Source organism: Rosa rugosa, chromosome 3 (assembly GCF_958449725.1).
Source record: "Rosa rugosa chromosome 3, drRosRugo1.1, whole genome shotgun sequence".
NCBI classification, from domain to species: Eukaryota; Viridiplantae; Streptophyta; class Magnoliopsida; order Rosales; family Rosaceae; genus Rosa; species Rosa rugosa.
Genome location: NC_084822.1, coordinates 46,791,783 through 46,819,274, shown reverse-complemented (window position 1 = coordinate 46,819,274; position 27,492 = coordinate 46,791,783). Strand labels below are relative to the sequence as shown.

Genomic DNA, 27,492 nt, shown 5'->3' with positions numbered 1-27,492 from the left:
TACTTATTGTAACGGAAATATGTCCCTCCGTAATTCACATAACAAAAAAAAATTAATGATTTCGAAATAAACTAATTTATAATACATACAGAAATCAGTGTGAATTGATTTTCACACAGATATCCGTGTGAAAATGTTTTAGTTTTTACACAGATATCTGTTACTGTTGTTTATTCACACGGATTTCCGTTGCTATTGTTATTATATAAATTATTGTGGGCCCAATTATGCTCTTTTCACACGGATTTCTGTTTGTATTTATATTTTGCACAGACATCTATGGCTTTTAACTACAGTAAATCCGTGTGTATTGTTATTTTGCTAGTAGTGTGTCAATAGGGAAACAAAACAATCATGTCAAAACCCAATTCTCTCTTGCAATTTGTTCTATGAGATTTTGAGAAAACTAGGGTTTACCGCATTGAGATTCACGAATCTTACAGATAGGTCGAGTGATCGATAATGGTGAATTATTACAAGTATTTCAGGCTTGATGGAGAAGCACTGTGTACGGATAGTAAGTGATTTTGCATCTCTTATTTTTAAGGAATAATTAAGCCCAGGAATATTTTTTTCCTTGAAAAGTGGCAACAGCTTCTCTCTATCTATGATGATTATGATTAGGGTTTACGCAATCTCTTGTTCCAGGTTGCTTCACACACCGGCTCTCTTGGTCCAGAGATAGCCTCTCTTGATTTTGTGCTTTCGTGTTTATGTTTTCCTTTAGTCTTTTGGATGTGTTTGTATCGATGTGTTGTGGTTTTAGCTAGCTATTCAATTTTGTGATTGCATTCAAGGCTTTATTCAGTAACAGAAATCAACAATGGAGGTTTAAAAAGAAGAAGCATGAAAAAAAAAAAAACAAAAACTTTGTGTCTGCATTATGCCTATTTTGATCTTTAGACAAAAATAACCCTGAAAAATGGCACATAACAGACCACGTGATCATACTTAACAAAGGAATTAACGGCATACACTAAAGTGATACATGAAATACAAAGTTGATACATCAGTCTTATAGTTTTGAAAGTTAATACACTAAAGTGTAAAATCATTTAAAGTTCATACACTATTTGTGATTTTTTTTTTCTCTTTATAAAATAAGCGCAATAGACTTTAACTCAAAGATTTTGTTTTTCTTATTTTTCCAAAAAAAAAAAAATTAATTCATTTTTCCTATTTGTTACACTATTTAGTTAACAGTAGATACGAAAATAACGAGTGTGGAGGAGAGCCACATGTTTTTCCAAAACAAACTGCGACGAAAATGACAAAGAAAAAGAAAAGAGAATTTGCTTGGTTTAAAAATGAAGCAGAAGAGTGTAACCAAAAAAAAAAAAATGAAGCAGAAGAGGCAGTAGAAGAAGAGCCAGAACTGAAAAAGCGAATCCACCACCGCCACCAACCACCCACCCCAAAATGAATTCCGACTCCGTGTTCTCGACGCTTCCGGACGACGTCGTCCTGAACTTGTTCTCCAAGCTGGAGGACGACCCTCGAAACTGGGCCCGCCTCGCCTGCGCCTGCACAAAATTCGCCTCCCTCATTCGCAACGTCTGCTGGAAGACCAAGTGCCGCAACGTCCTCCCCTCCGATCTCGTCTCCGCCGCCTCCTCCTCCGAGCCCCCCGGCGGCTGGTCCTCCCTCCACAAGCTGGCCGTCTGCTGCCCCGGCCTCCTCCACTCCGGCGTCCTCTTCGAGAATTCCGATTTCGGCCTCGAACGCGAGCTCGGCCCCGACGAAAGTTACCGCCCCCAATCGCAATCGCAATCGGAGCCCTCCTCCTCCTCCTCCAGCCAAATTCACCAACCGCCGCCGCCGGCTTCCGATTGCGCTTGGTCTCTCTACGACGATCTCTATTTCGATACGGTTTACGACGAGTCCGAATCGGATGCTGCTGTTGCTGCCCCCGAGAACGAGAACGAGAACGGCGGCGTTTCAGTGGGCGGTGAGTTTCGAATTCAAAAAAGGCGAAAGATCTGCAGGTCGATGAGGTCGCATCTGGCTTCCGGGGTGTGGAATCTGAGCCGAGAGCAAGGCAACAAGCTTCTCCACAGCCGGTTTCGCGGCGATTGCCTCTACATCTGTGACTGGCCTGGGTGTGTTCACATCGAAGAGAAGCGGAATTACATGCTTTTCAGAGGGGTTTTCAAGGACTTCAAAGGCTCTCAAGTGTGGAGGAACATCAAGGATGCCAAGAGGACCAAAGTCGACCTCAATTGCGCCTACTGCGCCTGCAAGCAGACTTGGGATTTGCATTCCGCCTTCTGCTTGAGACGCGGTTTCGGCTACCATGACGATGGCGAACCCGTTGTCAGGGCTTATGTGTGCGACAATGGACATGTCTCCGGGGCCTGGACCGACTTGCCATTGTATGCCTAGTGGAAGGAAACCTGACTGCCCCTTTTGTTTCAATCTCAGTTTTCCATTTTAGAGCATTGTGTCTTTCTTGTTTGTTATTTTCGTTTTCGTTTCCGTTTCCGTTTCGTTCCAATAAGAGTGTGGTGATTTGCGTTTGTTCATCTTACATTTGTGTAGGATAGGATGCAGAGAAATTTGGCAGTGTTTATTCTTAATAGATTTGAATTCAATTATTCTGAACTCTATATATATGCTCTGTTCTTGCAATTAATTATGGGACATGCTAATTGCCAATGGTTAGTGTTATCTCAAATAACTAATCACAGGTTCAAATCTTACGGAGATTGTGAATCGATATCTGGGGCAGAAATTAGAACAGCAACAGCCCTCTTCTTTTAAGATTGGCCTTCTCTTTTTTCTCTGAGAAAAAACCAAGATTGGCCACAATAGCTGCAAAAATGGTGTTGGATAAGAGACTCTTATCTCTCTAGTTTTTGATATCGATTGCCGTCAAAGAGTTGGTTCTGAAGTTGAAAGACTCGAGTCTTTATTAAAATCGGCCTGCCTGCTGAACAAGGTTGGAGTGGGCCCAAGAAGAAAATTGCGTGGGAAGCAAGAAGAGTGCCAGAGAGGATGAGAAAGAGTCATAAAAGACTGAAAAGACACGATCTTTGAATCCTAAAATTACAGAAGAAGCTGTTCTCTATTGTGATTTGGGGTTTAGGTATCATGTCCCCCCATGTATTCTGAGGTTTCATTAATGATCAAGGCTTAGGGCAGCCGTACTGGCCCTATTTCAAAAAAAAAAAATTACAGAAGAAGCTCAATTTCGCACGCAAAGCAAATCAAAGCCTTGGGTCACGAAATTCAAAGGCCCAGCATCACAAAGATTCGAGCTTTCAGGTCGGATTCAATTCTTTCAATCAGGTTCTGTTCTGGGTATCCCGCTTTCTCTTTTCAATTTCGCTCTTCTTTTTCTGTATTTGTTTAGAGGGTGAATTTGGTTGTATAATGGATAAAAACGGCAACGCTAGTTGTGATCGTGGGGAGGCTTTAAAGTATGTGTTTGATTTGGGTGCTGACGATGACATTATAGAAGATGAGGAAGAAGAAGATGATGATGATAGTGATGAAGAATCCGAAGAAGAGGATGAGGAAGAAGAAGATGACACCTTTAATCCTCTGGATTCTGTAGACGATGGTACTTTTGCTGACCAAATTTACCCAGATTTTGTGGGGAAGGAGTATGAGACTTTAGCTAAGAAAAAAAGAAAACCACTTGGGGATAGTCGCCCTAAAGGTTCAGTTAAGAAGGCCAGAAAAGATGAGGGTTCTAAAGAAAGCTTAGAGGAGGAATTAATGGAGTTCATGATGGGCAGGCCGCGAAGGAGATCAAGGAAGCTTAAGAAAAGAGGTAGAAGAAAAGGATCAAAGAACCAATGCAGCCCTGAAATTAGCAGCCTTCTTAGTAAGGCTCGAAATTGCTATGCACTTGGGGATTACAAAGAGGCCATACCCGTCTTGAAAGAAGTGATTAAGCAAGCACCGCATTTGCCCGATTCCTATCAGACACTTGGAGATGTCCATAGTGCTCTTGGCGATAAAAATAGAGCCTTAAATTGCTACCATGTTGCTGGACATTTAGCACCGAAAAATCCTTCTTTGTGGACATTAATTTTTACAAAGTTCATGGAAGTAGGGAACATTTCTGAAGCTTCGACTAGCCTTTCGAGAGCAATATCAGCTGATCCTGAAGCCGAAAATGTTGTCGCTCTGAAGTTGGATCGTGCTTCACTCCATGTTCAGCTTAAGGATTATGAAAAAGCTGCTGCATTGTATGAAGAAATAATCCAAACCTGTCCTGGTAATGTTAAAGCACTGAAGACAGGAGCAGAGATGTATGAAAAATGCGGTCAGCGTGAGCGCTCTATCCATGTGCTGGAGGAGTATCTCAGAGCACATCCAACTGAAGCTGATTTGAGTGTCATTGATTTGTTAGTTTCTCTACTTATGGAAAACAATTTACATAATGAAGCTCTTCAGCATATTGAGCATGCACAACTGACACTCCATTCAGGAAAAGAGCTGCCTCTTGATATGAAAGTTAAAGCAGGAATTTGCCAAGCTAACCTCGGAAACATGCGCAAGGCAGCAAGTCTGTTCACTGAATTTGCAGAGAGTAACACTGAATTTAATAAAGGCTTTTTACATTTGAAAATTGCTAGATGTTATTTGTCCTTGAAGTATAGAGTACAAGCAATTTTCTACTTCTACCAAGCTTTAAAGACACTTGAAGAGCATATTGAGGCTCGATTGACATTGGCTTCTGTTCTCCTTGAAGAATCTAGAGATGATGAAGCTATATCTCTGCTGTCTCCTCCAAGAAATCGAGACTGTGTTCACCTCCCAACTGATAAAGCAACACCATGGTGGTGTGATGGAAAAGTGAAGCTGAAGCTTTGCAACATTTTCAGAGCTAAAGGGATGCACAAGGAACTTGTGGACGCAATCTATGATTTGGTGCACGAATCATTACAGATTATATCACTTGGGAGAACAGTGAAAAGGAAGCTCTTGAAAAAGGAATTGTTAGAAAGAGTCAAAGCCTTGGATGATCAGCAAACATGTAACGTTTTTTCGGGAAATAGATCACGAGCACTTCCTTTACCAGATCATCGGAAAGTTAACAGAGAAAAGAAGCGTCTTGAGGAAAAGGCAAAACTAAAGGAGGAAAAGAGAACTGAGGCAATGGCTGCTGGACATGACGGTCAAAGTGATGATTATTCAGATTCAGATGATGATCCTGAAATTGATCCACAAGAAATACAGAAAGAGCCTCCCCTGCCGGATCTAGTCAAGGAAAAAGAGAATCATGACCTCATATTAGATTTGTGTAAGTCACTCGCTTCCTTGAATAGACATTCTGAAGCGTTGAAGATTCTTAAGCTTGCTTTGAAATCAAGTAAAGGCATGGCAGCTTTCCGTGGGAAACTTCGGACTCTTGGAGCTCAAATAGCATACACCGATCCGGATCCTGAGCAGGGGTTGAACTATGTAAAATACATTGCAGACCAGCATCCATACAGCAATGCTGTCTGGAATTGCTATTACAAAGTAATCTCCAGATTTAAGGAGGATTGGTATCGTGACAAGCATTATAAATTTGTGCGCCACAGGCGCCATAGGCGCAACAAATTAAAAGACTGCGCACCACCCAGTATCATAAGTGGCCATCATTATACAAGAAAAAGTCGCCATCAGGATGCCGCAAGAGAATACCTTGAAGCTTATAAGTTATTGCCAGAGAATCCCCTGGTTAATCTGTGTGCTGGTACTGCCTTAATCAACTTGGCCCATGGACATAGACTTCAGAATAAGCACCACTGTATTGCTCAGGGCTTTGCATTCCTCTACAACAATTTGCGGGTTTGCAAAAGCAGCCAGGAGGCTTTGTACAACATAGCCAGGGCATTCCATCAAGTTGGCCTTGTGACTCTGGCAGCTTCCTACTACGAAAAAGTTCTTGACATTCATGTGAAGGACTACCCCATACCAAAACTTCCCCATGAAAATCCAGACTACAATCAAAATCGATTACCAGGTTACTGTGATCTTCGCAGAGAAGCAGCTTTTAATCTACATCTTATCTACAAACAGTGTGGATCATTTGATCTTGCTCGACAGGTCTTGAGAGATCACTGCACCTTTTGAGTTTGCAACCGACTTGTTACTGTTTTGTATCCCTTCTCTGTTTGTTAATCAGGGAAGTGGTAAGTCAAAGACACTTACCATTCAGGCACAATCCTTTATTATTTTGGCAGACACAGCAGCTGCTGCAATATAGTAACACTATAATCTCACAGCAAGATGATCACCACAGTAGCCTCAGCAATGAGGATGCACATAGGCAAATCCTTACCCAAAGGAACTATCTGGAATTCTTCCCCACAAGAGGAGGCTACTCGTGCACTTGTATCAGACTATCAGTAGTACAAGAAACCAGTTCTTTGTTGCTATATGTCAGCTACCACACACTTCAATTGTACATCAGACAACTCCTTCAGATAGCACATGTGATCTATTGTCTAGTAGTAGCTAGGTCTTCATCAAATGTTGTAAAAATAGCATCCTACTGTACATGAACATATCAAGCAAATATACAAGAGTTATTAGTTATTACCTTTATCTTCTCCGTTTTCAAAGTCTTTCTCTTGTCAATTTCTTTCTCAATATGACATGTTCTCTTCTTCTCAGGTATTTGAAGCAGGTAGCCGGTGTTCTTTATTTGATCTTTGGCTTCTTCACAATCCTGATGGTTCAATGAGCACGATGAGCACAGTAATCACTTACGCTACCCAAAACAGCTCTGCAATAAGAGAGTGAAATACAGAATTAGGACATTACTGCTTATAATTTAGAAATAATCGAGCTTTACTATTATATTGTAAAGACGTAAACATATAAGTACCTTTTGATAACTCCATAGCCATGGCTACCAGAAACCAATATGGATGCCTTGTGTTTCTCAACAGCCTCACAGAAAACATCCCTAGCACCCCCAGCAACGACTTCCACTACCACATCAGTCACCTACAATGTCATGCAGTCAAGTAAAAACTAATTTTGTTTGTTCTAATCAAGCTTCAATTTGCATCACTATACCAACTTGCTGACGCAAATTTTCTTGGCCTTGTCTACAACTCGAAGAGCTATCTTCTTCAGGTCTGCCTCCAGAGTTGGCAAAACTTCAGGTCCCCAAACAACAGTTCACCAAGACACATATACACTCTTTCCGAGAATGTTTTATGGTTTAAAAAGTAGTTAGCTTCATATTACGAAATAAAGTGGGACACTTTAGCGTACTCACTTGTATACACAATGTTTAAACTTTATGTGAAGAGTTTGTGAAAAGTTAATTTCTCATTTTTATCTGTTTGTTTCTTCAATTAATCAATTGGTCGCAAATGAGGGATCTCGAGGGTGCACCGTGTTCTTGAAAAGAAGAAGATGTAACTATCAAAATTTCGAGTGAAAGCTCTCATTTCATCAGAAAAAAAAAAAAATATATATATATATATATATGCAACAGGGGAGGGAATTCAGTTTACAGCAGAGTACTACTGGATCTTCTGCATAAAGAAAGCAACTTCATCCTCGACAGGCAGAAGATAAAATATTATAAGATTTCGTAACTAGATTATAATTTTACTACAATGTGACAGATGGAGCTCCTCCTCTGCCCTCTCCAAAAATCCTTTTTCTTTTTAAATGTTTACATGTTTTGGCAGCATAGTCTTGGTGTTTACCGACCACTGACAGTCACTTGATTATGAAAATGAGAATTTCTATTGTAGTTTGGTGCGACATACTTTGGAAGTTTTCACCATTGAATTTACTTTTCGAACGGATCATACCAGAAAAATCTCGAGTACGATAGAACTTTTGTATGAAAATCTCCAACTTTCGGATAATGGTTTGAAAGGAAAAAAAGTTATCACATTAATGGTAAACCAGTTTCACTTATTTGCAAAAATTAAGATTATGCCATCACATTGTATATCAATACTCCACCGTAGCAATGGAAAATAGTGCTTCTCTGTAATGAAAAAGGTACTTTATTACTTTTGGGACGTGCTCATTATGTGCAGCAAGCCATCAATCACAACTGTTTATACAAAAGTACTGGTTAAACAGAAGTTTGAGCTTCAATCCTCAACTACATAATACACGCCAATGCTATATTTTGAAGTCTAAACAATCAAACTATTTAAACCGGAGTGACCCAATTTATTGTAGGTATCGTAATATCGCGAACATTTTGAGCAGGCAATCAGCTAGGAGGCTTTAGTGTTTGGTTTTAGGCCTCTTCACGATCATAACACTGCAGTGAGCGTGATGAGCACAATAGTCACTTACACTTCCCAAAACCGCCCTGCACCAAAATCAAACACAGCATTAACATTTCTGCACAATGATGTACACATTTTTTCGCAGCTAATAGATTGAATAAACACACACTTGAGCTGGGTCATCTGTTCATAAGCAGTTGAACTTCTTGTTTACATCCTCAATAAAGTAAACTAATCAATCACAGATGATACCATACAACTGAACTCTCAAAATTGGCGACATTGGAACAGGGTGTGACGAATACCTTTTGATGGCTCCATAGCCATGACTACCCACAACCAAGACGGATGCATGGTGTCTTTCCACAGCATCACAGAGTACATTCCTGGCATCGCCTTCTATCACCTCTACGACCACATCTTTTATCTGCATAGAGTATGAAAAGTTCAGAAAATCTCCATATCACCCAAGTTCTTGTCAGACTAGAACACAACCTCATTACTGTTTTATTATATGAATAAAAAAAACAAAGAGTAACTGAGAATGTTAACATGAACCCTTTCTTATTCAGAAGACTTTAAAACTTGGATTCAACACTAGTCCATTTCTGCTTAAACATGTGAACGGCAAAACCATGGTCCAGCTACCAAATACAAAACCAAGTCGTGCGAAGACAAAAATGGAAAAAGAAAAACATGATTAATTCCTCTCTTCTTCTTCTCTTCTCATTTTTTTTTGGTCTGAAGAGCATGATTGATTCTTTGACTATCAAAGTGAAAGAAGTCGTATAATGAATTCTATAATAGCAAATTAAATCCCCCCACAAAAACAAAGAAAAAAAAAAAGCAGAGACTTTCCGAAACTGCATCATTATGTTATCCAGGAATCAATTGAATTACGCGATCACATCTATACAATAACAATCATATACTGAAAAAGTGCCAGCTCAATTTCAGGAACATAAGAAGGGATAATCACAAAAACACAAGACTCTGTGAAATACATACCGATTTAGAAGCACAAAATTCCTTGGCCTTCTCACTAACGCGGGCAGCCTGCCTCCTCAAATCAGCATCCACAATCGGCAGAACCTCCGCCGCGCCTGCAGTTAATTCCACCAACTAATGATCAGATAACCAAACACCACAACCATAATCAATTAATCCATGAATTATTAGCCTTAATAAGTTACCGGGACCGGAGAGGCCGACGACAGAGGAAGGCATGGGCTTGGCGTGGACGATGACGAGCTTGAACGGGGTGTTGGGGCCGAACGGGGTGACGAAGTGTTCCAGAGTCCACTCCAGAGCGTAGGCGCTGTGCTCGCTCTCGTCGGCCGCCACAACCATCACTTGCTTCTCTGCCATGGATAACTTATCTGTTTTTCTCTCACTCTTCACAAAAACAAATTAAACCCTTCGATCTTTGCTGCTTCTTCTTGACTTGTGTTTGATTTCGATCACTGTCTAATATAAGGAGAAGTGTTGGAATGAGGTTTCTCTTATTAGTAGTAGAGACGGTGACAGCGACGGCGTCGTTTGGCACGTGGCGGTTACGAAGTTAGCGTTAATCCTAATGATTCGCTTCGCCTCTAGAAAGGGCGGGAGAGTATCACAAGCCCGCCCACTGATTTCTACGGACAACGGGAATGTAGGAGAGAATACTACTGTATTTCGTAAACCACAACGCGCAATTTACCATGAAATCTGCCTATGGTACATTAACATATCAATATACTAATTTCATATAGGGATATCTTCACAAATGGTGTATGAACTTTAGGCATTTCGACACTTTGGTGTACCAACTTTCATAACTATCAGAATAGTGTATCAAATTTGCTCTAATCTTTCATTTTGGTGTACGCCTTTAAATTTTCCGTTATCTTTGTCAAAAAAAAAAAAATTCATTTAGCTTTGTCAGTTTTTTTTCTTTTTTTCTTTTTTAGGCAAAGATAACGGAAAATTTAACGGCGTACACCAAAATGAAATATTATAGCAAACTTGATACACCATTCTGATAGTTATGAAAGTTGGTACACCAAAATGTCGAAATGCCTAAAGTTCATACACCATTTGTGATGTTTTCCCTTTGATATATATGAAAATTAAAGGAGCTCTTCTAATGAGATTAGTTGAGAATTTTTTTGTGTGACTCACTTTTCGATCATGTTTATGCAAATCAATCGTTAGATATTTATGTGTAGATCATTTGTATAATTTTTCAACCAAATTGAAAATCGTTAAAACATTCATAATCGTGATTTATCAGTTATGAACATGAACAGTTCATGTTTGACAGATTTGGTTCGTTCATTGATTTGATCTAATTTTGTACCTTAACAATTAGCAATTTGGAAGAAAACTTTCATAAGTGATCTACTCATACATATATAAACATTTAATAGTTGACTTGCCGTAATGTAATCGAAAAATGGGTCTCCCAAATTGTTGATTTGAAAGTCTTCAATTAGTCCTCATTAGAAAGCTCCTTGAAAATTAGTTCGATTCTAGTTAATTAATATATGTATTCAGTCTATGAATCAGTGTATTAATATATCTTAAAATTTTATTAGTTTCTTAAATAATAAAGTACCAAAAATTGTATTGAACAAATTGTTATGCCAAATCTGGTTTACTAAGAGCATCTTTAGCAGACTCTCTATTTTTGTTCTTTAGCTATTTTGGAGAGCTTTTTATATATTTTAACAGCTGCACCAGATTCCTAAGTGGCTCTCCATTATAACTTTTAGCTATCTCGCTCCTAAATATAGAGAGCGATATGATGCTCTCTATAATTTATAACATTCCTTTTGAGTTATTTTATGTAATTTTTAAATACATTTAAACTATTTAACCTTCCTTTAAAAAATAATATAAATTCAAAATTAGTTATAATGGATAGCACTGATGCAAACGTATTTCTAAAGTGACTAGCTAAAATGACTTTTTAGCTACTTTGGCTAAAATTTGACTCAAAAATAGCTAATATTGCTAAAGATGCTCTAAGTATTATGCTTTTTACCAGAAATGTTTAGCAGTAGTTTCTTTTTTATTCTTCTATAGAGTAGTGGATGACACACTTCACTGATGTGGAGTTGCATTAGATGATCTAGTTAATGTGGAAAAGTTCTCCGACATAAATATCCCAAATCATGATCTAAAATGCTCTTGGAATTTCAACTGTAATGCATTAGACCTTTTACCTAAAATACTCTACGATTTTTAACCAAATTATCGGTCGGTTTCATTTACAAAAGATCTCACAATATTGACAAATGTTGGGCAAGAAGATATTTTTTTTTCTGTAAGCAAAGTAACTATTCCCCACGTTAACTTGTCCAGGTCTCAAGCTCCCCTGCCTCCGCAGACCAAAAAAAAAAAAAAAACTCCCCTGCCTCCTCCCTCTTTGCGGCCATCTCGAGCTTTTGTTCAAGCACGGAACTAGACTCATCTAGTTGTGCAGCAGCTCACTAAAATTCTCTTGAAAATAAAATATATGTATGTATTAGAAGAGCCAAAAATAAAAAAAGGATTGAGGTAGAATTGGGGACAAGGTAAATTTAGCTCCCATCAATCTAATTTTCTAGTTTCGTCTTTGCTTTTGTTGTAGGCAATTGGCGGTTACTTAGACAAATGACGGAGCTGATGAGTTGGTGTCGCTTTTGCGGAGCCATACACAGGGGCGGAACCAGGATTTGTAATTGGGGGGGGGTCGGGACATAGTTAAACATATAACTAAAAATGAAACAAAAAACTTCACAACATTTTTCTTTAGACTTCAACTATAGCAAGCAATCTCTTTACAAACGTTATTGTTTGATCCTTACTATGATCTAATGAAACTTCAAAACTAAAAGATTAACCGTAAACCGCAATAAGTTTAAGTGTTGAACAATAGAAAATTAAAAAAAAAAAAAAGAATTCCTTATATTTGATTGAATCCTAATAAATGAATTCTTATGAATTTTAGTAAATAATTAATGAGAGGTAAATGCTCTCATCTCTCTTTTTGACCAAAATAATAATAATGAGAGATAAATAGTATCACTACATTAAATACTGTGCAAACAGGGATTGATTGGGGGGGGGGGGGGGGGGGGTCTGAACCCCTGCAGACCCTTAATTTACTAGTTCCGCCCCTGGCCATACACCATTCTTGCACGGAACTAATATTCAAAATGGGAAATCAACGGAGATGGTGCCATTTTTAAACTAGTAAACTGATTGTCAACAATTATGAGGTATTTTAACATGACTTGATAGTTTTTTTTTTTTTGGGTTTCTCTTGACAAAGTCAAAAAAAAATATATATCAAGTCATGTCACTAATAATTATTATAAGAAGGTTCTATCTTAATAGAGGTGTATTAATCTCAAAACCTTCTGACGACACGCCTCACGCACTCGAAGACCGAGCTGTCTTCTACAATTTCCTTCTCGTCCGGTGGCGCTCCGATGTTGCCTCATTGATGTTGTGATGTTGTCGGACGGTTATGATTGGACTATGGTCCTTTTGACCTCTGGAATGGCTTGGTTTGAGGTTTTGATAGAGATGGTTAAGTTTTGTTTGGGTCGAGGCAGGCCTATGACTGCATTTGTGTGTATCGTTTTAAGGAGGGTGAGGCGGCAGCCTAGGTTCGATTCCAAACGAGGACGGTTGTGTGAGCACCATTGAGAAGACGTTCTTGTTTGTCCTCTTGGGAGTGACGTGCGACTGTGGTCTTTCCTGAAGCGGGATGGCAGTTTGGGGCGAGTCGGTGTGGTGAGGGTCTGTGGAGGGTCGTGGCGGCAGTCAGTGTACGTGTCTTTCACAGGCTGTGGAGAATGGGATGAAGCTGGGCCTTGCTATTCGACCTACGGCTTGGCTATCCTTTGGGTCTTGTTCTTTTAACTAATTATAGTTTTTTTTTTCCCTAACAACTCCCTACTCTTTAAGGGAGCTAGTTTCAATGAGCACCAATGACTTTAGTTACTTTGTTTATTTGCTATCATTGTTTATATACTCGTTTTTATTAAGTGAGCACTAGATATTTAATGAGTTATCTATCCCTATTTATCATCGTGGTACCATCACAATTTCTTGCATGTTTATTGATGGCAGAAAAAGGATATGTAATAGCCATTCTGAATTAAGTAAATGGTCGTTTTAGACTTTATTGAAAAAAAAATGAAAAAAAAATCATGTCACTAATATGAAAGTACATTGCAATATAATTATTCTTTTCCTTTTCTGTTTGGGTTTGTGTGAAAGTTAACAACATGAGGTTGTGTTAGCTCGGGATCATTCGAGAATTCTGGCCCAAGCCAAGATGGTAATAGGCAGATTCAAATACACCAATACCTACTTGGTTTAATTTCTACAAAGGCCAACATTTCTTGTATGGGCCATCTGCTTCTTTCCTTCTTGGGCTCATTGGCAATGGCTCCTCAATTTGGTTACTTGATGTGATTGTGAGATGTGTACACTGTACTATATACATATTCATGGTCAAATGTGCATTTGGTTAATTGACTAAATCAGAGTCGATACATCAATCCATGTACATAAAGAAAGAAAGAAAGAAAATCCTCTAGCATATATGAAATAAACAAGCAGGTCACACCACTGATGGATCGAAATGGTCTAATTAATCAAACTTATGGATCGAGCTAGCTGGTTAAGCTTAATTACGCAAACCAAAAACATGGTCAATACATTAACTAATAGGCCTGCTTCCTTGTCCCTTATGATATTGTATCTTTCTAGTTATATATGCATCTTTCTAGTCAACTACGTGCACATTGTTCTTTGAAGAAATAAATATCTACCTATAAAAAGAAGAATCTCCTTTTGCAAAATGCACCGTGCTTTGGTAACTCACAAGAACCAAACTCTACGCAAGTGAGTGCTCGACAACACCTAGTGACCATTCCACTCGTAAATGCTTTTGTAAAGTGAGAAGAAATTCCCAATATAAACTATATGCGTTTGAAATTCGATTCATAACCACCCATTATGCAAATTTGAGGTGCATATACTTGAATAAGATAAATATGAGTTGTGGAGCTATAATTGTGAAGTGTCTAAACAGAGAAATCGATCATGGAAGGGAAGCACTAATATATACCATTATGCAATGCATGCATCATGTTCCTATATGAACAGATTCAGCTTGAAAATATAGTGACAAACTAAATATTATATAGATTTCTATATATTATTAGATCTCGAAGGGCATGTTATCATTCCCAGTTTTGGCCTTTTGGTTTGGTGTAAAGAAGCATTTTGTACATTAAGTCACAAAGTTAATTCTGAAGCTAATCTGTTTGGCTTAATTTGTACTCTTAAGAATGGGGCTGGTTTGGTCAATAGATTAAGCTGCCCCATAAATAATATTAATATATTTGACCTAGTTTTACGCAATTAACTTATGCTAGTCGGTTTAACGTTTTCACCTGTAATTTTAGCTCAATTCTGGGCTACGCTGGGCGTAGCGTACGCCTGAAACGGACGTTAACAGAAGGGTAGAATTGTCAATTCCAATCGGCCAGACAACAGACGACGTGTAACAGGTAAAAAAGATTTAACTGTGGCGACCTCCCTCGCACGTGATCCTTGGTACCTCTTCGAAGAACTCAGACGCGCTTCTCAGAACCACGAAGAACACAATCCGACCCGGAAGTTTTTCCCACTTCCGGCAACTTCCAAGGGTCTTGCTGGTGTCAAATGGTTCAAGATTGACGGTGCAAAGAAAACCTTGACACCGGTTCAACCAACCGTCGACTGGAGGAGAAGATTCGGAGTTCAAAATCTTCGAATTTTTCCGGCGAATGTTTGGCAAATTCCGGCGGAAATCGATGCTGTATTAGGTATGAAAAACGATCATCTCGTCGTGCTCTACGTCTTTCAATAATTGATTTTCAAATTTGGTTAAGTTTGGCAGAATGGGTATTTGGAGCGGTTTCGGCCACCGCCGAAATTCCTTTTCACGGCGGCTATCTTGGCTGCCCTTGGTTGAATTCCGACCCTAGTTTATATTTAAAAATGGTTGGAACTATGTGTCGATCGGTTGTTGAGCCTGAGAATGGTGATAGGGAAGTGTTTCCAATTATCTTGATCTGTTATGGTTCAGGCTGATAAACTGGAGGAATCTGTTAAATTTATGGTGAGGAGTTAAAAGCATCTTTTATGGTGATAGAACTGAAGGAAGCTGATAAATTTATGCTGAGGTCTTCTGTCTTCAGCCAGGACTTGTATTTCAAGAGGACTGTCAAATATGAGGACTTGTATACTCTCAAAGATCACCTGCAAGTCTGCAACCATATTAATGAATCATTCTGTTCTTGCATGTTCACTGCTCATGAGAGGAATTTCAACTCAGCAATTAAACAAAATGACAAAAATCAATAATAGGTTTGCTCCAAATGAAAGAGGCGCCCGAGCAGATCAATCAAACAAGCTTCGGAGCATCAATGCTTTTAAGCCGCTCTCTTCCGTCTCCATTTCTACTTGGTTTCAGATTCGATTTGCAGGAAAATATCTGGGCTACAATTGGTAATCAGATGGGAAGAAATTGGTTCCATGGAAAAACAGCCTTGGAATTCGAAACTTGGCAGCAACATGCCCCGGTAAAGAAAGCTGATGCTTTCCAACGTATTTTTTACTGATAACAGTCGTTATCTATAAAATTACATCATTGCCCTTCTCCTTCAAAACTTGTGGACAGAAATGACCCACGCATCTGACCCCACTTTGGCGTAGCATACGCCCGGCGTAGCCCAGACGCACCCGTAATTTTATTGTGCATTAACGGTTTAAGAGTATGATGGACGTGTAGGAAAGACATAAATATAATTCAGGTCAGATTGCGATAGCCCAAGTGCTTTGATAAATGATAAAGAAAGTTGTGGTCTAGGGATTTTAAAAGGGTTGGTCAGACAAATCTGTACTTGGGGTGATCTATACGCAAAACCACGCGTATATTGTTAATTAAATCTTGATCGACTTTCGCTTTTAACATCATCATCATACAATTAACGGCGGAGATGGAAGGCAGCCATTGTTGCGGTGCTGTCGTAGACGACAAGCAATGTTGGTGTGGGATCGCTTCCAGACCGCCAGAGAACCTTTTCTATTTTTGGCCTCTCTCCTCTATCTCAAGATGATGATGATGATCCGCCGTCATCTGACCCACCACAAAAGCAAAAGAAGGCGTCAGCCACCAGCTTTAATCCACAGATGACGTCGCGGGGCGAACTAGCTAGCTGGCTTTCGTTCTTGGACGCTCTTATGAGTCTTATCTGTCCGGTGAAGAAATCTGCTACTATTATATAATGCTTCGACGGTGAAACATAACGAAAGGTGCGATGGTAGGCTGGTCACATTTATTAGGGAAAATTTCGCAAACAGTACACCAAGTAAATGCCACTAATAATTTTTATACATAAAGTTCCAAACCAAACATTTCGGTACACGAAATCTGAAACTCGACCCACTATTAGTACATGACGTCAATTTTTGACATCAAAATGTCCATTATGCCCTCAGTTCTTTTTTTTTTTTAATAAATTTTTTTTTCTGTTATTTTTTTTCCTTCCTTCATTTTTTTTTTCCTTCGTTTTTATCTCTTTCTTTCTTTTCACATGACTAAATATTGGTTGAGTTACAAATATAAGTTGTAGGACCATAAATCTCACCAATTGGAGGGCAAGGGCGGCGTTGGAAGCGAGGGAGTGAGCCCGGAAGAAGGAAGAAGAAAGAGATAAAAACGAAGGAAAAAAAAATAACAGAAAAAACGAAGGAAAAAAAAATAACAAAAAAAAAATTATTAAAAAAAAAAAGAACTGAGGGCAAAATGGACATTTTGGTGTCAAAAATTGACGTCGTGTACTGATAGTGGGTCGAGTTTCATATTTCGTGTACCGAAATGTTTGGTTTGGAACTTTATGTATAAGAATTATTAGTAGCATTTACTTGGTGTACTGTTTGTGAAATTTTCCCCATTTATTAATATGGATTGTAATCATTGTATGCATGTGTACGTATTCGGATCCAATCAGTGTTATTTAGATCGCGGGTCATTCAAATGCGGTACGGATACATAGTACGTTAGTTATTTAGGTAGGATATATTCTAATTACGTCCTTTAACATGTGTTCCGCACATATTAAATTATCAATTGATTTTTTTTTTAAATTAAAAAAGTTACAGCAATTTATCTCATGATTTTGGGGAAGCTTCTCCTTTTTTCATGGGAGGTATTACAAAATTTTCAAATATGATATAGTCTATTGACTATCTTATCCTCATATAGAAATAATTTGTTTATTAATATTTATATTATGTGAGGACATATACGCTAGTTCAAAAATTTAACCAGTCCCTTAATAATTATATAAGATATATATTTTTTAATTTTAAAAATTAAAATTTAGATATTAGTCAATTATGTAAATGAAGTAAAAATTTTCAAATTAATGAAAATAAAGTACTTCCTTATTTTCTCCGTATATGGAGTTAGTAATCAGATTCTTTATGACGCTATGTCTCTATGAGTATATGACCAATTTCTATCAGTTGGGTTGAGATTATAGGGATTTGAACAAAAAAAAGTAATTAATTGATTTAGATTAGTATCATAAAATCTCAAGCAAATTGATTTTTATGATCGCAGAAGATAAAGCATCAGGTTTAACATTATTCTTATTTTGAGGCTTTCGGGTCATTGAATTATACAGTCCGGTTCGCGTATGCACCGCGTTATGGGTCATGCGTTCCGGATTGTGGGTCATTGGCAAACTCAACGATCCTGATAACGTTGGAGTACACGTGTTGAGAGTATTGTGTATGTAATCAAACTCCTGATCTTATACTTTTTTTGGAGAGCGTATTCATACGGAGAGCACAATTCAATATATTCCGAAATGAGCATTTCATAAAAAATACATGAATCTCTTTTTAATCTTTACATAGAACAGTTTCGAGATAAAATAAAAATTGGTTAATCGGATCAAGCTGGGTGAACTGGTTCAGAGAGATGAAATTGGATATATTATTCGATATGGATAAGCATTGCAAGAATATCGATACCAACTTCCATTCAAATTCTATTTTGCCTTTCTATTTGACTTTGGCCTTCAGCAATGATCATGCTAAATTCTAAAACCATCATAGATAATAGATTCATACTATTTGCTTAATGCGTAAATGTTAACACGGTTGGACTAATATGTCGACTTTGGTCGCATTAGGATTGAAATTGGAACAAACTTCAAACAGGTTTGAGTTTTTATGATTAGGGTAAATATTATATGCCAACCGAACATGTAGTTGAGCTGGTTGGATGTGACTCCAATCAATTTCCCATTGGTAGCAAATTCACATGATCCTGGTTTCTCACAGTTGACTTGCAGACTGAATATTACACACAAACAACATGTGATGCTTATCCTCTTTTTCCTTTCAAAATTTCTTAATAAAGTTTACATAAGTATAGTAGATTACAAAATCAACTTCAAAAATATAGAACTCTTGCAACAAAATAGGTTTCATAAAAACCTTCAGATATAGTGAAACAAACGAATGGTGAAGAAGGGTCGCATACTCGCATCCACCCACGTACAATCTTGATTTGGAACAATCATCTTCATTAGGAAATGTGAATCCAACTCGGATATTTTTTCCCAAAAAGCAAAGAATGAGATCGCAAAATCTGGCCCGAGTCAAATTGGTATCTCAAGTTGGTTTAACTTTCCGAGAAAATCTTAATAACTCGACTTTTATTTTTTGGGAATTAAGTATTCAGAATCTGATTTGTCCTTTATATACATCTTCATTCAGATGCGTGGCAGAAACCGTTACATCCCATTAAGCTTTAGAGGGAACACAGACAAAACCAGAGAGTTTCAGAAAGCTCATCTCAAAATCAGTGATATATCATTTCTTGTTAGAATCGTTGAGTTCTACGTTTACGGTTTTTTTTTTTTCTTCTGAATCTCCCTGAATTACAAACCCATCTCAGCTTTTTCAGCAAAGTTTGAATTCCGTGTGAGATTTTCAACAAAAAAGAGAGGGAATTGAAGGAGATATTGATGATCAGAAAATGAAGTTCTGCAAGAAATACCAGGAGTACATGCAAGGCCAAGGGAAGAAGCTACCTGGGGTTGGCTTCAAGAAGCTTAAGAAGATCTTGAAGAAATGCCGCAGAGATTTTCAGTCCGGAAATGACATTAATAATCATGCCGTACATGATCCCAGAACATGCCCTGACCATTGCCCAGGTCCAAATCTAATATAAACTCTGTTTTCTGATATTGAAGTTCTAAACTTTGATCCATTTCTGATATTAAAGGTCTTGTTGGGTCTGTTTGATTTCATGGTTATGAAATTTTATGGTGATTTGATTTGAAAATTTTGTGTTGTGCAGTGTGTGATGGGTCGTTTTTCCCTTCTCTGCTCAATGAAATGTCTGCAGTGGTAGGCTTTTTTAACCAGAAGGCACAGAAATTGCTCGAGTACCATTTGGCTTCTGGGTTTCGCAAGTACATGCTTGTGTTCAAAGGCAAGCCTCGAGGAAACCATGTTGCCTTAATCCAAGAAGGCAAGGACCTTGTCACTTATGCTCTCATTAACGCCATTGCGATTCGAAAAATACTCAAGAAATATGACAAGGTATAGAGATTTTAAATCCAAGTTTTGATGAATGTGTCATGGTTTGTTTTGTTGTGTTATGCTTGATGTTTTTGATTGACTTTTTGGTAACAGATTCATTACTCAAAGCAAGGGCAGGCCTTTAAGTCACAAGCGCAAAGTATGCACATTGGAATTCTTCAAAGTCCTTGGCTTTGTGAGCTTATGGCTTTCCACATCAATTTAAGGCAATCGAAGATCAAGTCGGGGAAGAGACCGGCGTTGTTTGAGGGATGCTCTCTTACAATGAATGATGAGAAGCCGTCTCTCACCTGTGAGCTCTTTGATTCTGTCAAAGTTGATATTGACTTGACATGTTCTATATGCCTGGTGAGTATCCAAGGTTTCATTTGTTTTAAGAATGTCTCGCATATCATGCATTCTTGACTGCATATTTTTCTGGACTTGACTTGTTCTATATGCTTGGTGAGTATGAAGGTGGCTTTTGTCGTTTGTTTGCCCCTTTTGCAATCTCTTTGAGACATTTGGTCGAGTATCTCGGAACGCATTGTTAGATTTGTGCTCTGTTGAAAAGTCTTAGTAATTAATGCGGTCAATTTGCAGGACACAGTTTTTGATCCAGTTGCTCTCACTTGCGGTCATATATTCTGCTACCTATGTGCTTGCTCGGCTGCATCAGTGAACATTGTCGATGGGTTAAAGGCTGCTGAGCCTAAAGAAAAATGCCCTTTATGCCGAGAGGTCAGTAATGGATACACTCATTTTCCATTATGTAATTCTTGGAAAATTTACTGCCTCAAATTGAAATCACATATTGGTCTGTAATGTGATTGTGTTTTCCATTTCAGGCAAAAGTTTACCAAGGTTCTGTACACCTAGAAGAGCTTAGCATTTTACTCAGCAGAAGGTATGTTTGTGTCCATTATATGCAACACTCTGCATAAATATGATCAATGGCATTGCAGTTCCAGCCTATGCCTAATTGCCTAATGCAAGAGTCTCATCCTTGTTCTGTTGAAAATTAAACAGCTGCCGCGAATACTGGGAGCAGCGGATTCAGACAGAAAAGGTGGAGAGGGTTCGGCTAGCAAAGCAGCACTGGGAATCACAGTGCCGGGCATTCATGGGCGTTTGATGTGATTAACTAGTTAATTCATTTTAGAGCTAGGCTTAGCTTGTGAAAATCCGCTAACTTCTTGTTTTTGGATGTTGTTCTGCTTACTTCTTCCCCTGTAGTCTTATTGATTTTCTTTTATCTCAATTGTTTTTGAGGTGCTCAAGGTTATTCCCATTTGCATTACTCAACATCTGTACTTTTTTCTGTCGAGTAATGGCAACAAAAGAAGCTAGCTTCTTGTCCCGACTTGCAAGAATCGCAGGTTCTGAAGTTGTCATAGTCATCCTCAGTAGTCCTTTAATTTCAGCGCCCTTTTGATTGTGTAATTGTACTGTGTAATTCTAGAGTTAATTATATTTAGCATATGAATTTGTTCTATGTGTACTGTAACAACATTGAGCAAAATGCTTACAATAAATTCTTAATCCCCTCTGAGTTCTTTAATTTTTAATAGGATTTCGAAAAAAAGATTACAAATTGACGATAGTTTAAGATCGCTCTCAGATCTTTTTTGTAATTTTTTTGGTCGGAAAAAAAAAAAATACAAAAATACAAAACCACCCAGAAGCATTGGCCACTACTCAAATTTCTTCAGTAATCAAGAAAATTTCTTGATAAAAGCCAGGTCTCTTAACATGTTTTGAATTGCATCATCATCATCATGCATCCGTCGACCTTTGGCCTTCAGAGTTGGCACCATAGCAATAGCTTCGTCAACTGTTTCAGTGCAGAGATTGCCAAGAACACAGAGCTCAAACTCAGTCAATTGATAATTACCAAGGGTTTCTCGCACTTGTTTAACAGCATCAGGATTCTTGTAACGGCTAAAGCGCTTCACATACTGCAGCGACTTGTCAAATACTTGAGAAACTTGGTTGTTTTTGGGATCATCAGACATCTGTTGAAGCTGCGCCAACCTGTGTTCAAGAATCAAAGAAACTTCGCAGTTCATTAGACACTTCGCCTTTAAGAACTCATCCCCGATTTTGAGCTCGGCAGCGTTTTCTTCCTCCATGTTTGCTGATAAATTTCAATTTGTGGTTAGACATCGATCCATGTTCTATTGTATGTTTATATATAAGAGTACAAGAAAGGAAACCTGAATATGCCCCAAGTATTATAAAACAACTAGGAAACCTACTCCTTGTGAGACACGGAAGAACTAAGATCGAAGAGAAGAAAACTGAAAAAGAATAGACACAAGTGATTTCTGTTGATCATAGATGGGCCACGTGGCTTCTTTGCTTGTATTTTCCATTTAAGTCCTGCATCATTTAGAATAAATAAAAAATAAAAGGTTTAGTAATGAACCATAAATAAAACTAAAACCATTACCGAAGACTTGTTTGTTGGCAAAAGTCTCCAACATTGAAAATAAAAAGAGACATTTACCTATAATATGTTCTTCGGCAATAATGGCCCATAAAAAGTTAAAATAAAAATAAATGCACCTCTATTTAAAGCCTTTAAAGGGGGAAAGAAAAACTTATTACTTTTTTTTCTTCCCCTTTTGATTGAGATCACACGATTCTTTAAATATTTATAAGTACATTAGTCTATGGAGTACCGGAGGGAACACATCAGCCCCTCTCTGGTTACCAAAAATAGATTGCAATTTAACTCTAATCAGCGTTGGCGAGATTTGAGGAGACTCTTATCAACTCAACCATCCGTAGTGGTTAAAAAAAACTATTACTTAAACATACCGTAAATCTGTCTCTGCTTATTAATGCTTTTGAAATAATTTTCTTTTCATATTAAAATTGGTTGTGTGTCAGTCGCATTTATACATCTTATTTGTTACACCAAATAAATGAATTTTTGGCATAATACCAATTACGAGCATTGACAAAAGAAAATTCAAACTTAGAAATAAAAGTAAACCGACCTTTGATAACCGACTCTAAATAAGATTTTCGTTGTTTCTTCCCGTTCTCGACCAGAACCTTCCCTCAGACCAAAAAAAAAAGACCAGAACCTTCCCAGTTGGGACAGAACCCTAATCCCCAAATCCATAGCAATCCCTAAATCCTGAAAAATATACCTTTGGCTGATCATAATGGAACAAGACTACCGCGGCTCCAGAAAACGCAGGAGACAAGACGGCAACGTCGATGACCTCACCAAGGCATTCAATTTCAACAATGGCGATGGCCTTGGTCTCACTGCTGGAATCGGGATGAAGATGCTGAAGAACATGGGCTACAAAGGAGGCGGTCTTGGCAAGGACGAACAGGGAATGCTCAACCCCATTCAACCCAAATTGAGGCCAAAGAATTTGGGCATGGGCTTCAACGACACCAAAACCAAGCTGCCCAATTTGCAAGAAGAATCGGAGGCTGATGTTCCTCCGCCCACCACCACCACCACCATGCCAACTTGGAAGAAGAACGTAATTAACAAGCAGCAGAAGGATTTCTGTTTGGCAGAGTTCTTGGCCCAGAAGATGGAAGAGGAACAGAATGTTGAGGCCGTCGAAAATTCGGAGAATTTGAATGCGCAGGAGGAAGATGGTGATGATGTTCCGATGCCCAATTTGAACAATGAGATCAGTGCTGTTTTGAACCGACTGAAAGAAGCAAATTCCATGGGAGAATTGACACTGGAAGCGCTGGCCAAGGAGTTTGGTGACATTCGGAGGGGTTGCACTGACCATTGTAAGTTAATTAACTTGTCTCGAATTGTGTTTTCATTTGCAAAGCCTCTGTTTAACAAGATGTTTCAGGGTTGGGATCCTCTGCAGAATCCATGGCATGGTTTCGACATTGTGTCCACCTGGAAGGGTTTGCTTCATGGAGAGGGGGAGAGAGAGGAATGTTATTATACCCAATTGGTTAAAGAGGCTGTGTTATCTGAGGTGAGGATGTCTGGCCTCAATAGTTGGCAGGCTGAGGACCCCGAACCAATGCTCATGTTTTTGGAGTCTTGGAAGGAGCTACTGCCCACTTCTGTTGTTCATGACATATTGGATATGGTGGTCTTGCCTGAATTGAAGGTTGCTATACAGTTGTGGGAACCAAACTTGGGAACTGTTCCTATTCATTTGTGGGTGCATCCATGGCTACCGTTACTGTTTGAATTGGGAGACAAGTATCAATTGGAGCTGGAGGAGTTGTTTGGAACAATGAGGTTGATGTTGTGTGATTTTCTTAGCTCATGGCACCCGAGAGATGGGTCTGGTTATACCATAGTGTCACCGTGGAAAGCGGTGTTTGATTCTACCACTTGGGAACTGCTTATGCGTAGATATGTAGTTCCCAAGTTGGAGCTTGTGCTACTAGAAGATTTTGAAGTGAACCCTTTAAATCAGAAGCTTGATCAGTTTAATTGGTTCATGAGGTGGGCTTCTGCTATTCCTATGCATCTGATGGTCAATGTGATGGTCAAGGGCTTCTTCCCGAATTGGATAAAGGGTTTGCATTTCTGGTTGAAAGCCAATCCCAACTTTGAAGATGTTGCGGATTGGTATAGGGGTTGGAAGGAACTTATCCCCAAAGAGTTTCATGCGAATGAAAGTATTCGTTGTCAGCTTGAGCGTGGTCTTAGTATGATGAACCGGGCTGTTGAGGATATGGAGGCTGCTCAAGCTGATTTGAAAGAGAATTTTAGGGTAGTTGAAAAAAGGCAGGGGAAAGCAGTACCAGCAGCCCAAGCAAACTTCGGCGGCCAAACCAACATGGATGGCATTGATCATGAGATGAATTTGAAAGAGAATGGTAAGATTGATCAAGTGCAATTTGAGGCAAAGAAGAGAGCAGCAGCTTTTCTAGCCAATGCGAAATTGGGCAGCACAACTGACGTGGATGACATTAGTCATCGAATGACCCTGAAAGATGTTATTGAAGCTGAGGCGCAGGAACATGGCTTGCTATTTAGGCCTAAACCTGGGCGAATGTTTGATGGTCACCAGGTATACGGCTTTGGTAACATAAGCATAATGGTGGACTTTCTAAAGGAGAAGATATATGCCCAAACAGAAGCGACGTGGTCTCTTGTGTCCCTTGAGAGGTTACTTGAGTTACACAAGAACAAGGAGACGATGAGTTTCTGAACGAGGCCTCTAAACACTTGGAATAGGAGGAACTCAGTTTTTGTCGACACCAGCATAGATTAAGAGCTGCTCGTTTAACATGGTGGTGTAAAACCTACATAATATGATAATGCTTTCGTAATTTCAAATGATTTTGGAGTGATTGTGCCCTGCCTCTGGCAAATACATGAGAATTGATTAACTGTTTACATTATTTGGTTTCTTGATCTGTTCATAACATGTGAAATCAGATTCTTGAACCCACTATTGATTGACCTGCCTACACATACTACTCGAATCATGTGTCAAAATCATACTGGCCTACTTCAAAGTATCAGGAAGCTTGAGTTTGGCCCTCTATTGAAGCTTCTTCCTTTTGCAGTCCCTGATGAGCAGCTTCAATCCTCTGTTCAAACTAACTTGCTGCTAGTGGATGGAAAATTGACTATCTGGCTCAAATTTTCGCCTCAAACGGATTATTTATAAAATTGCATGCACTCATGTAGGTTTGCTTTTAACAATAATAACCCTACATAGTACATGAACATTCATATTATTTACCCTCCTATAAGCAGAGCACTTAGAGGGGCACAAGTCATAAGCCAATACACATAAAATAGATATGACTTTGCTTCAACTTATTTGCATGAGAACCGTACATATAAGTAGAACCGGAAAGCATATGGCTGTTAATAGGTTTTCTTAGAACGAAGCTAAGCAAACGACGTAGCTTTCTGAGCATTTTGTTAAATGGAGTTCTGATATTACCATTATTATAAATATATATAAATTATAAATATATATAAAAAATTGACATGAATTTAAGATATTTGAGGATAACTAATGAAGGCTTTCCCCCCATTATGAATGTATAAGATCTAATGGACGAAGGCCACTTCAAAAGGAGCGCATAGCAGTTTGACATCTAATTGGCTACACTTCTCACGGAATACTATTTTGCAATGGCCAAGATACCTGGGCTTTTTAGAAGTTATCTGTTTCAAGCTACCATGTGCGTCCAATGAGAAGATTTTGAAGTGCTTTTTTTTAAAGAGGATAGTCGAGCGGACAAAGCCAAGTTCAGATGAAGAGTTCCTCAATGAACTAGAAGGGGTGAAGCTGTTCCTGTTTGAAATGATCAAACAGATATCTAGCTTGGGTGCAGCATTTGACAGAATTAATGAAGGCAACACAATCTTTATTTGAATGAAGTGCGAGTAAGCTCACAGAGTTGAGGTAGGTTGTGACTGCTATGCAGTACAGTCTAGGAGCAGGGGGCATCAATGCCCCTTCAGGTGGTTAGTGAATATCTTAAAAAATTTCACACAGTGCTACAATTCAGGCACATATCCCAACTTAATTGATGTATGACTAATGCTTTTCGTACAATGCACACCACTAATTAACTATCCGACTTGTATTCGATCTATCTGATTTAAAATTTTCTTTCAAAATTGCCAACAACAATTCATACGTCTAAAGAAACTCAAGGAAAAATCATTATTCCAGTCTTTCTTAGAAAGTAATACCTTTTGCTTATTCTCTATAAATTTGTTGCAACAGAAAGAAACGAGTATTGCAATTGGTTTTGATACACACGTACGTACCTGCGAAGTGACCAACCAACAAAATAGATATTGGATCATTATTCACTACCATGAAGCCATGAATTCATATCTTCCCATATGCCAGTGCATTCCACATATATGATTTCACTTCAGTCCAATTATAAGAGTCATACACAATAGATGATTTCACTTCAGTCTCCTCACATGAGGGCCAGATATATACTACGATACTGTTATTGTCTCTTTAGAGAGTGAAGCCAGCGACCATGAGTTTTTGAGAACTATAATTACATGAATTTAAGATGTTGGAGAAAACTAGTTAAATTGTCTCCCAATCTCTTAAAACCATTAGGTGTTCAATAGATAAAGATCTCACTAGCAATACTGCAAAGAACATGTTCATAAATTTTCAAAATATTAATTTTGATAAACAAATCAAAAGGTATGATTTGCGTTTGTATATTTTGGGTTTGCTAAAGTGAAGTAGTACGACCAAAGTTAAATGGTACAACTAAAAAGATATCTTACCAATTGAAGGGGTACATACACTACTATATAAATGATTATTCTCTATAATGAGATAGTCCCAAGAAGATCCTAATATGATTTAAGACTCCAATATTCACCATTTTTATGTTTTCTTATACATAAAACTACTAAAAACTAATAGTACATAAGGGTGAGGCTCTCATGAGGACCTTAAATGAGCACTTCGTAAGGACTTTTAAATCATCGGTTGGATGACATATGTGTTGTAGAATTAATATTTCAACTAAAATTGATATCACATCTCAAAGTGTTGATTCGAAAGTCCTCATTGAGTCTTCATTTTAAAGTCCTTAGTAGAGCCTACCCTAATACATAACTAAATAAATTTGAGATATAAAACTAGTCAAAACTAATTTCTGATGTGTTGACATCGATCAATTGAGACTC

At 38.4% G+C, this 27,492-nt stretch overlaps 6 protein-coding genes and 1 pseudogene across 8 annotated transcripts; 4 read left to right on the top strand and 3 right to left on the bottom strand.

Moving 5' to 3' along the window:
* The first annotated feature begins 1,290 nt into the window (after positions 1–1,290).
* On the top strand, positions 1,291–2,594 carry LOC133736187 (phytochrome A-associated F-box protein). The gene has a single exon (XM_062163630.1). The coding sequence runs from the start codon at positions 1,420–1,422 to the stop codon at positions 2,380–2,382; it is 963 nt and encodes a 320-aa protein (XP_062019614.1). The 5' UTR covers positions 1,291–1,419; the 3' UTR covers positions 2,383–2,594.
* Positions 2,595–2,738: 144 nt separating this feature from the next.
* LOC133736186 (uncharacterized) lies at positions 2,739–6,546 on the top strand. The gene has a single exon (XM_062163629.1). It carries the CDS (start codon positions 3,373–3,375, stop codon positions 6,070–6,072), a length of 2,700 nt encoding a protein of 899 aa, XP_062019613.1. The 5' UTR covers positions 2,739–3,372; the 3' UTR covers positions 6,073–6,546.
* Positions 6,547–6,642: 96 nt separating this feature from the next.
* LOC133737836 (uncharacterized) lies at positions 6,643–7,773 on the bottom strand (annotated as a pseudogene).
* A 180-nt stretch (positions 7,774–7,953) lies between these two features.
* Positions 7,954–9,693, bottom strand: LOC133736905 (universal stress protein PHOS34-like). Its single transcript, XM_062164513.1, has 4 exons — positions 9,404–9,693; positions 9,219–9,313; positions 8,516–8,637; positions 7,954–8,293 (listed from the first exon to the last, which is right to left on the bottom strand). The coding sequence occupies exons 1-4, from the start codon at positions 9,576–9,578 to the stop codon at positions 8,206–8,208; spliced, it is 480 nt and encodes a 159-aa protein (XP_062020497.1). The 5' UTR covers positions 9,579–9,693; the 3' UTR covers positions 7,954–8,205.
* Positions 9,694–18,723: 9,030 nt separating this feature from the next.
* Positions 18,724–21,409, top strand: LOC133735464 (probable E3 ubiquitin-protein ligase BAH1-like 1). Of its 3 annotated transcripts, none has more exons than XM_062162868.1 (7): positions 18,724–18,921; positions 19,032–19,471; positions 19,618–19,862; positions 19,956–20,210; positions 20,445–20,582; positions 20,690–20,748; positions 20,871–21,409. In XM_062162868.1, the coding sequence occupies exons 2-7, from the start codon at positions 19,294–19,296 to the stop codon at positions 20,974–20,976; spliced, it is 981 nt and encodes a 326-aa protein (XP_062018852.1). In that variant the 5' UTR covers positions 18,724–18,921; positions 19,032–19,293; the 3' UTR covers positions 20,977–21,409. The 3 variants fall into 3 exon arrangements, with proteins under 3 accessions (XP_062018852.1, XP_062018853.1, XP_062018851.1); XM_062162869.1 differs by having other exon boundaries at positions 18,724–18,930; XM_062162867.1 differs by having other exon boundaries at positions 18,724–19,471.
* Positions 21,410–21,428: 19 nt separating this feature from the next.
* Positions 21,429–22,139, bottom strand: LOC133735465 (DNA-directed RNA polymerase II subunit 4-like). Its single transcript, XM_062162870.1, has one exon. It carries the CDS (start codon positions 21,971–21,973, stop codon positions 21,557–21,559), a length of 417 nt encoding a protein of 138 aa, XP_062018854.1. The 5' UTR covers positions 21,974–22,139; the 3' UTR covers positions 21,429–21,556.
* A 727-nt stretch (positions 22,140–22,866) lies between these two features.
* Positions 22,867–25,210, top strand: LOC133735463 (septin and tuftelin-interacting protein 1 homolog 1-like). Its single transcript, XM_062162866.1, has one exon. It carries the CDS (start codon positions 23,018–23,020, stop codon positions 25,007–25,009), a length of 1,992 nt encoding a protein of 663 aa, XP_062018850.1. The 5' UTR covers positions 22,867–23,017; the 3' UTR covers positions 25,010–25,210.
* The last annotated feature ends 2,282 nt before the right edge of the window (positions 25,211–27,492 follow it).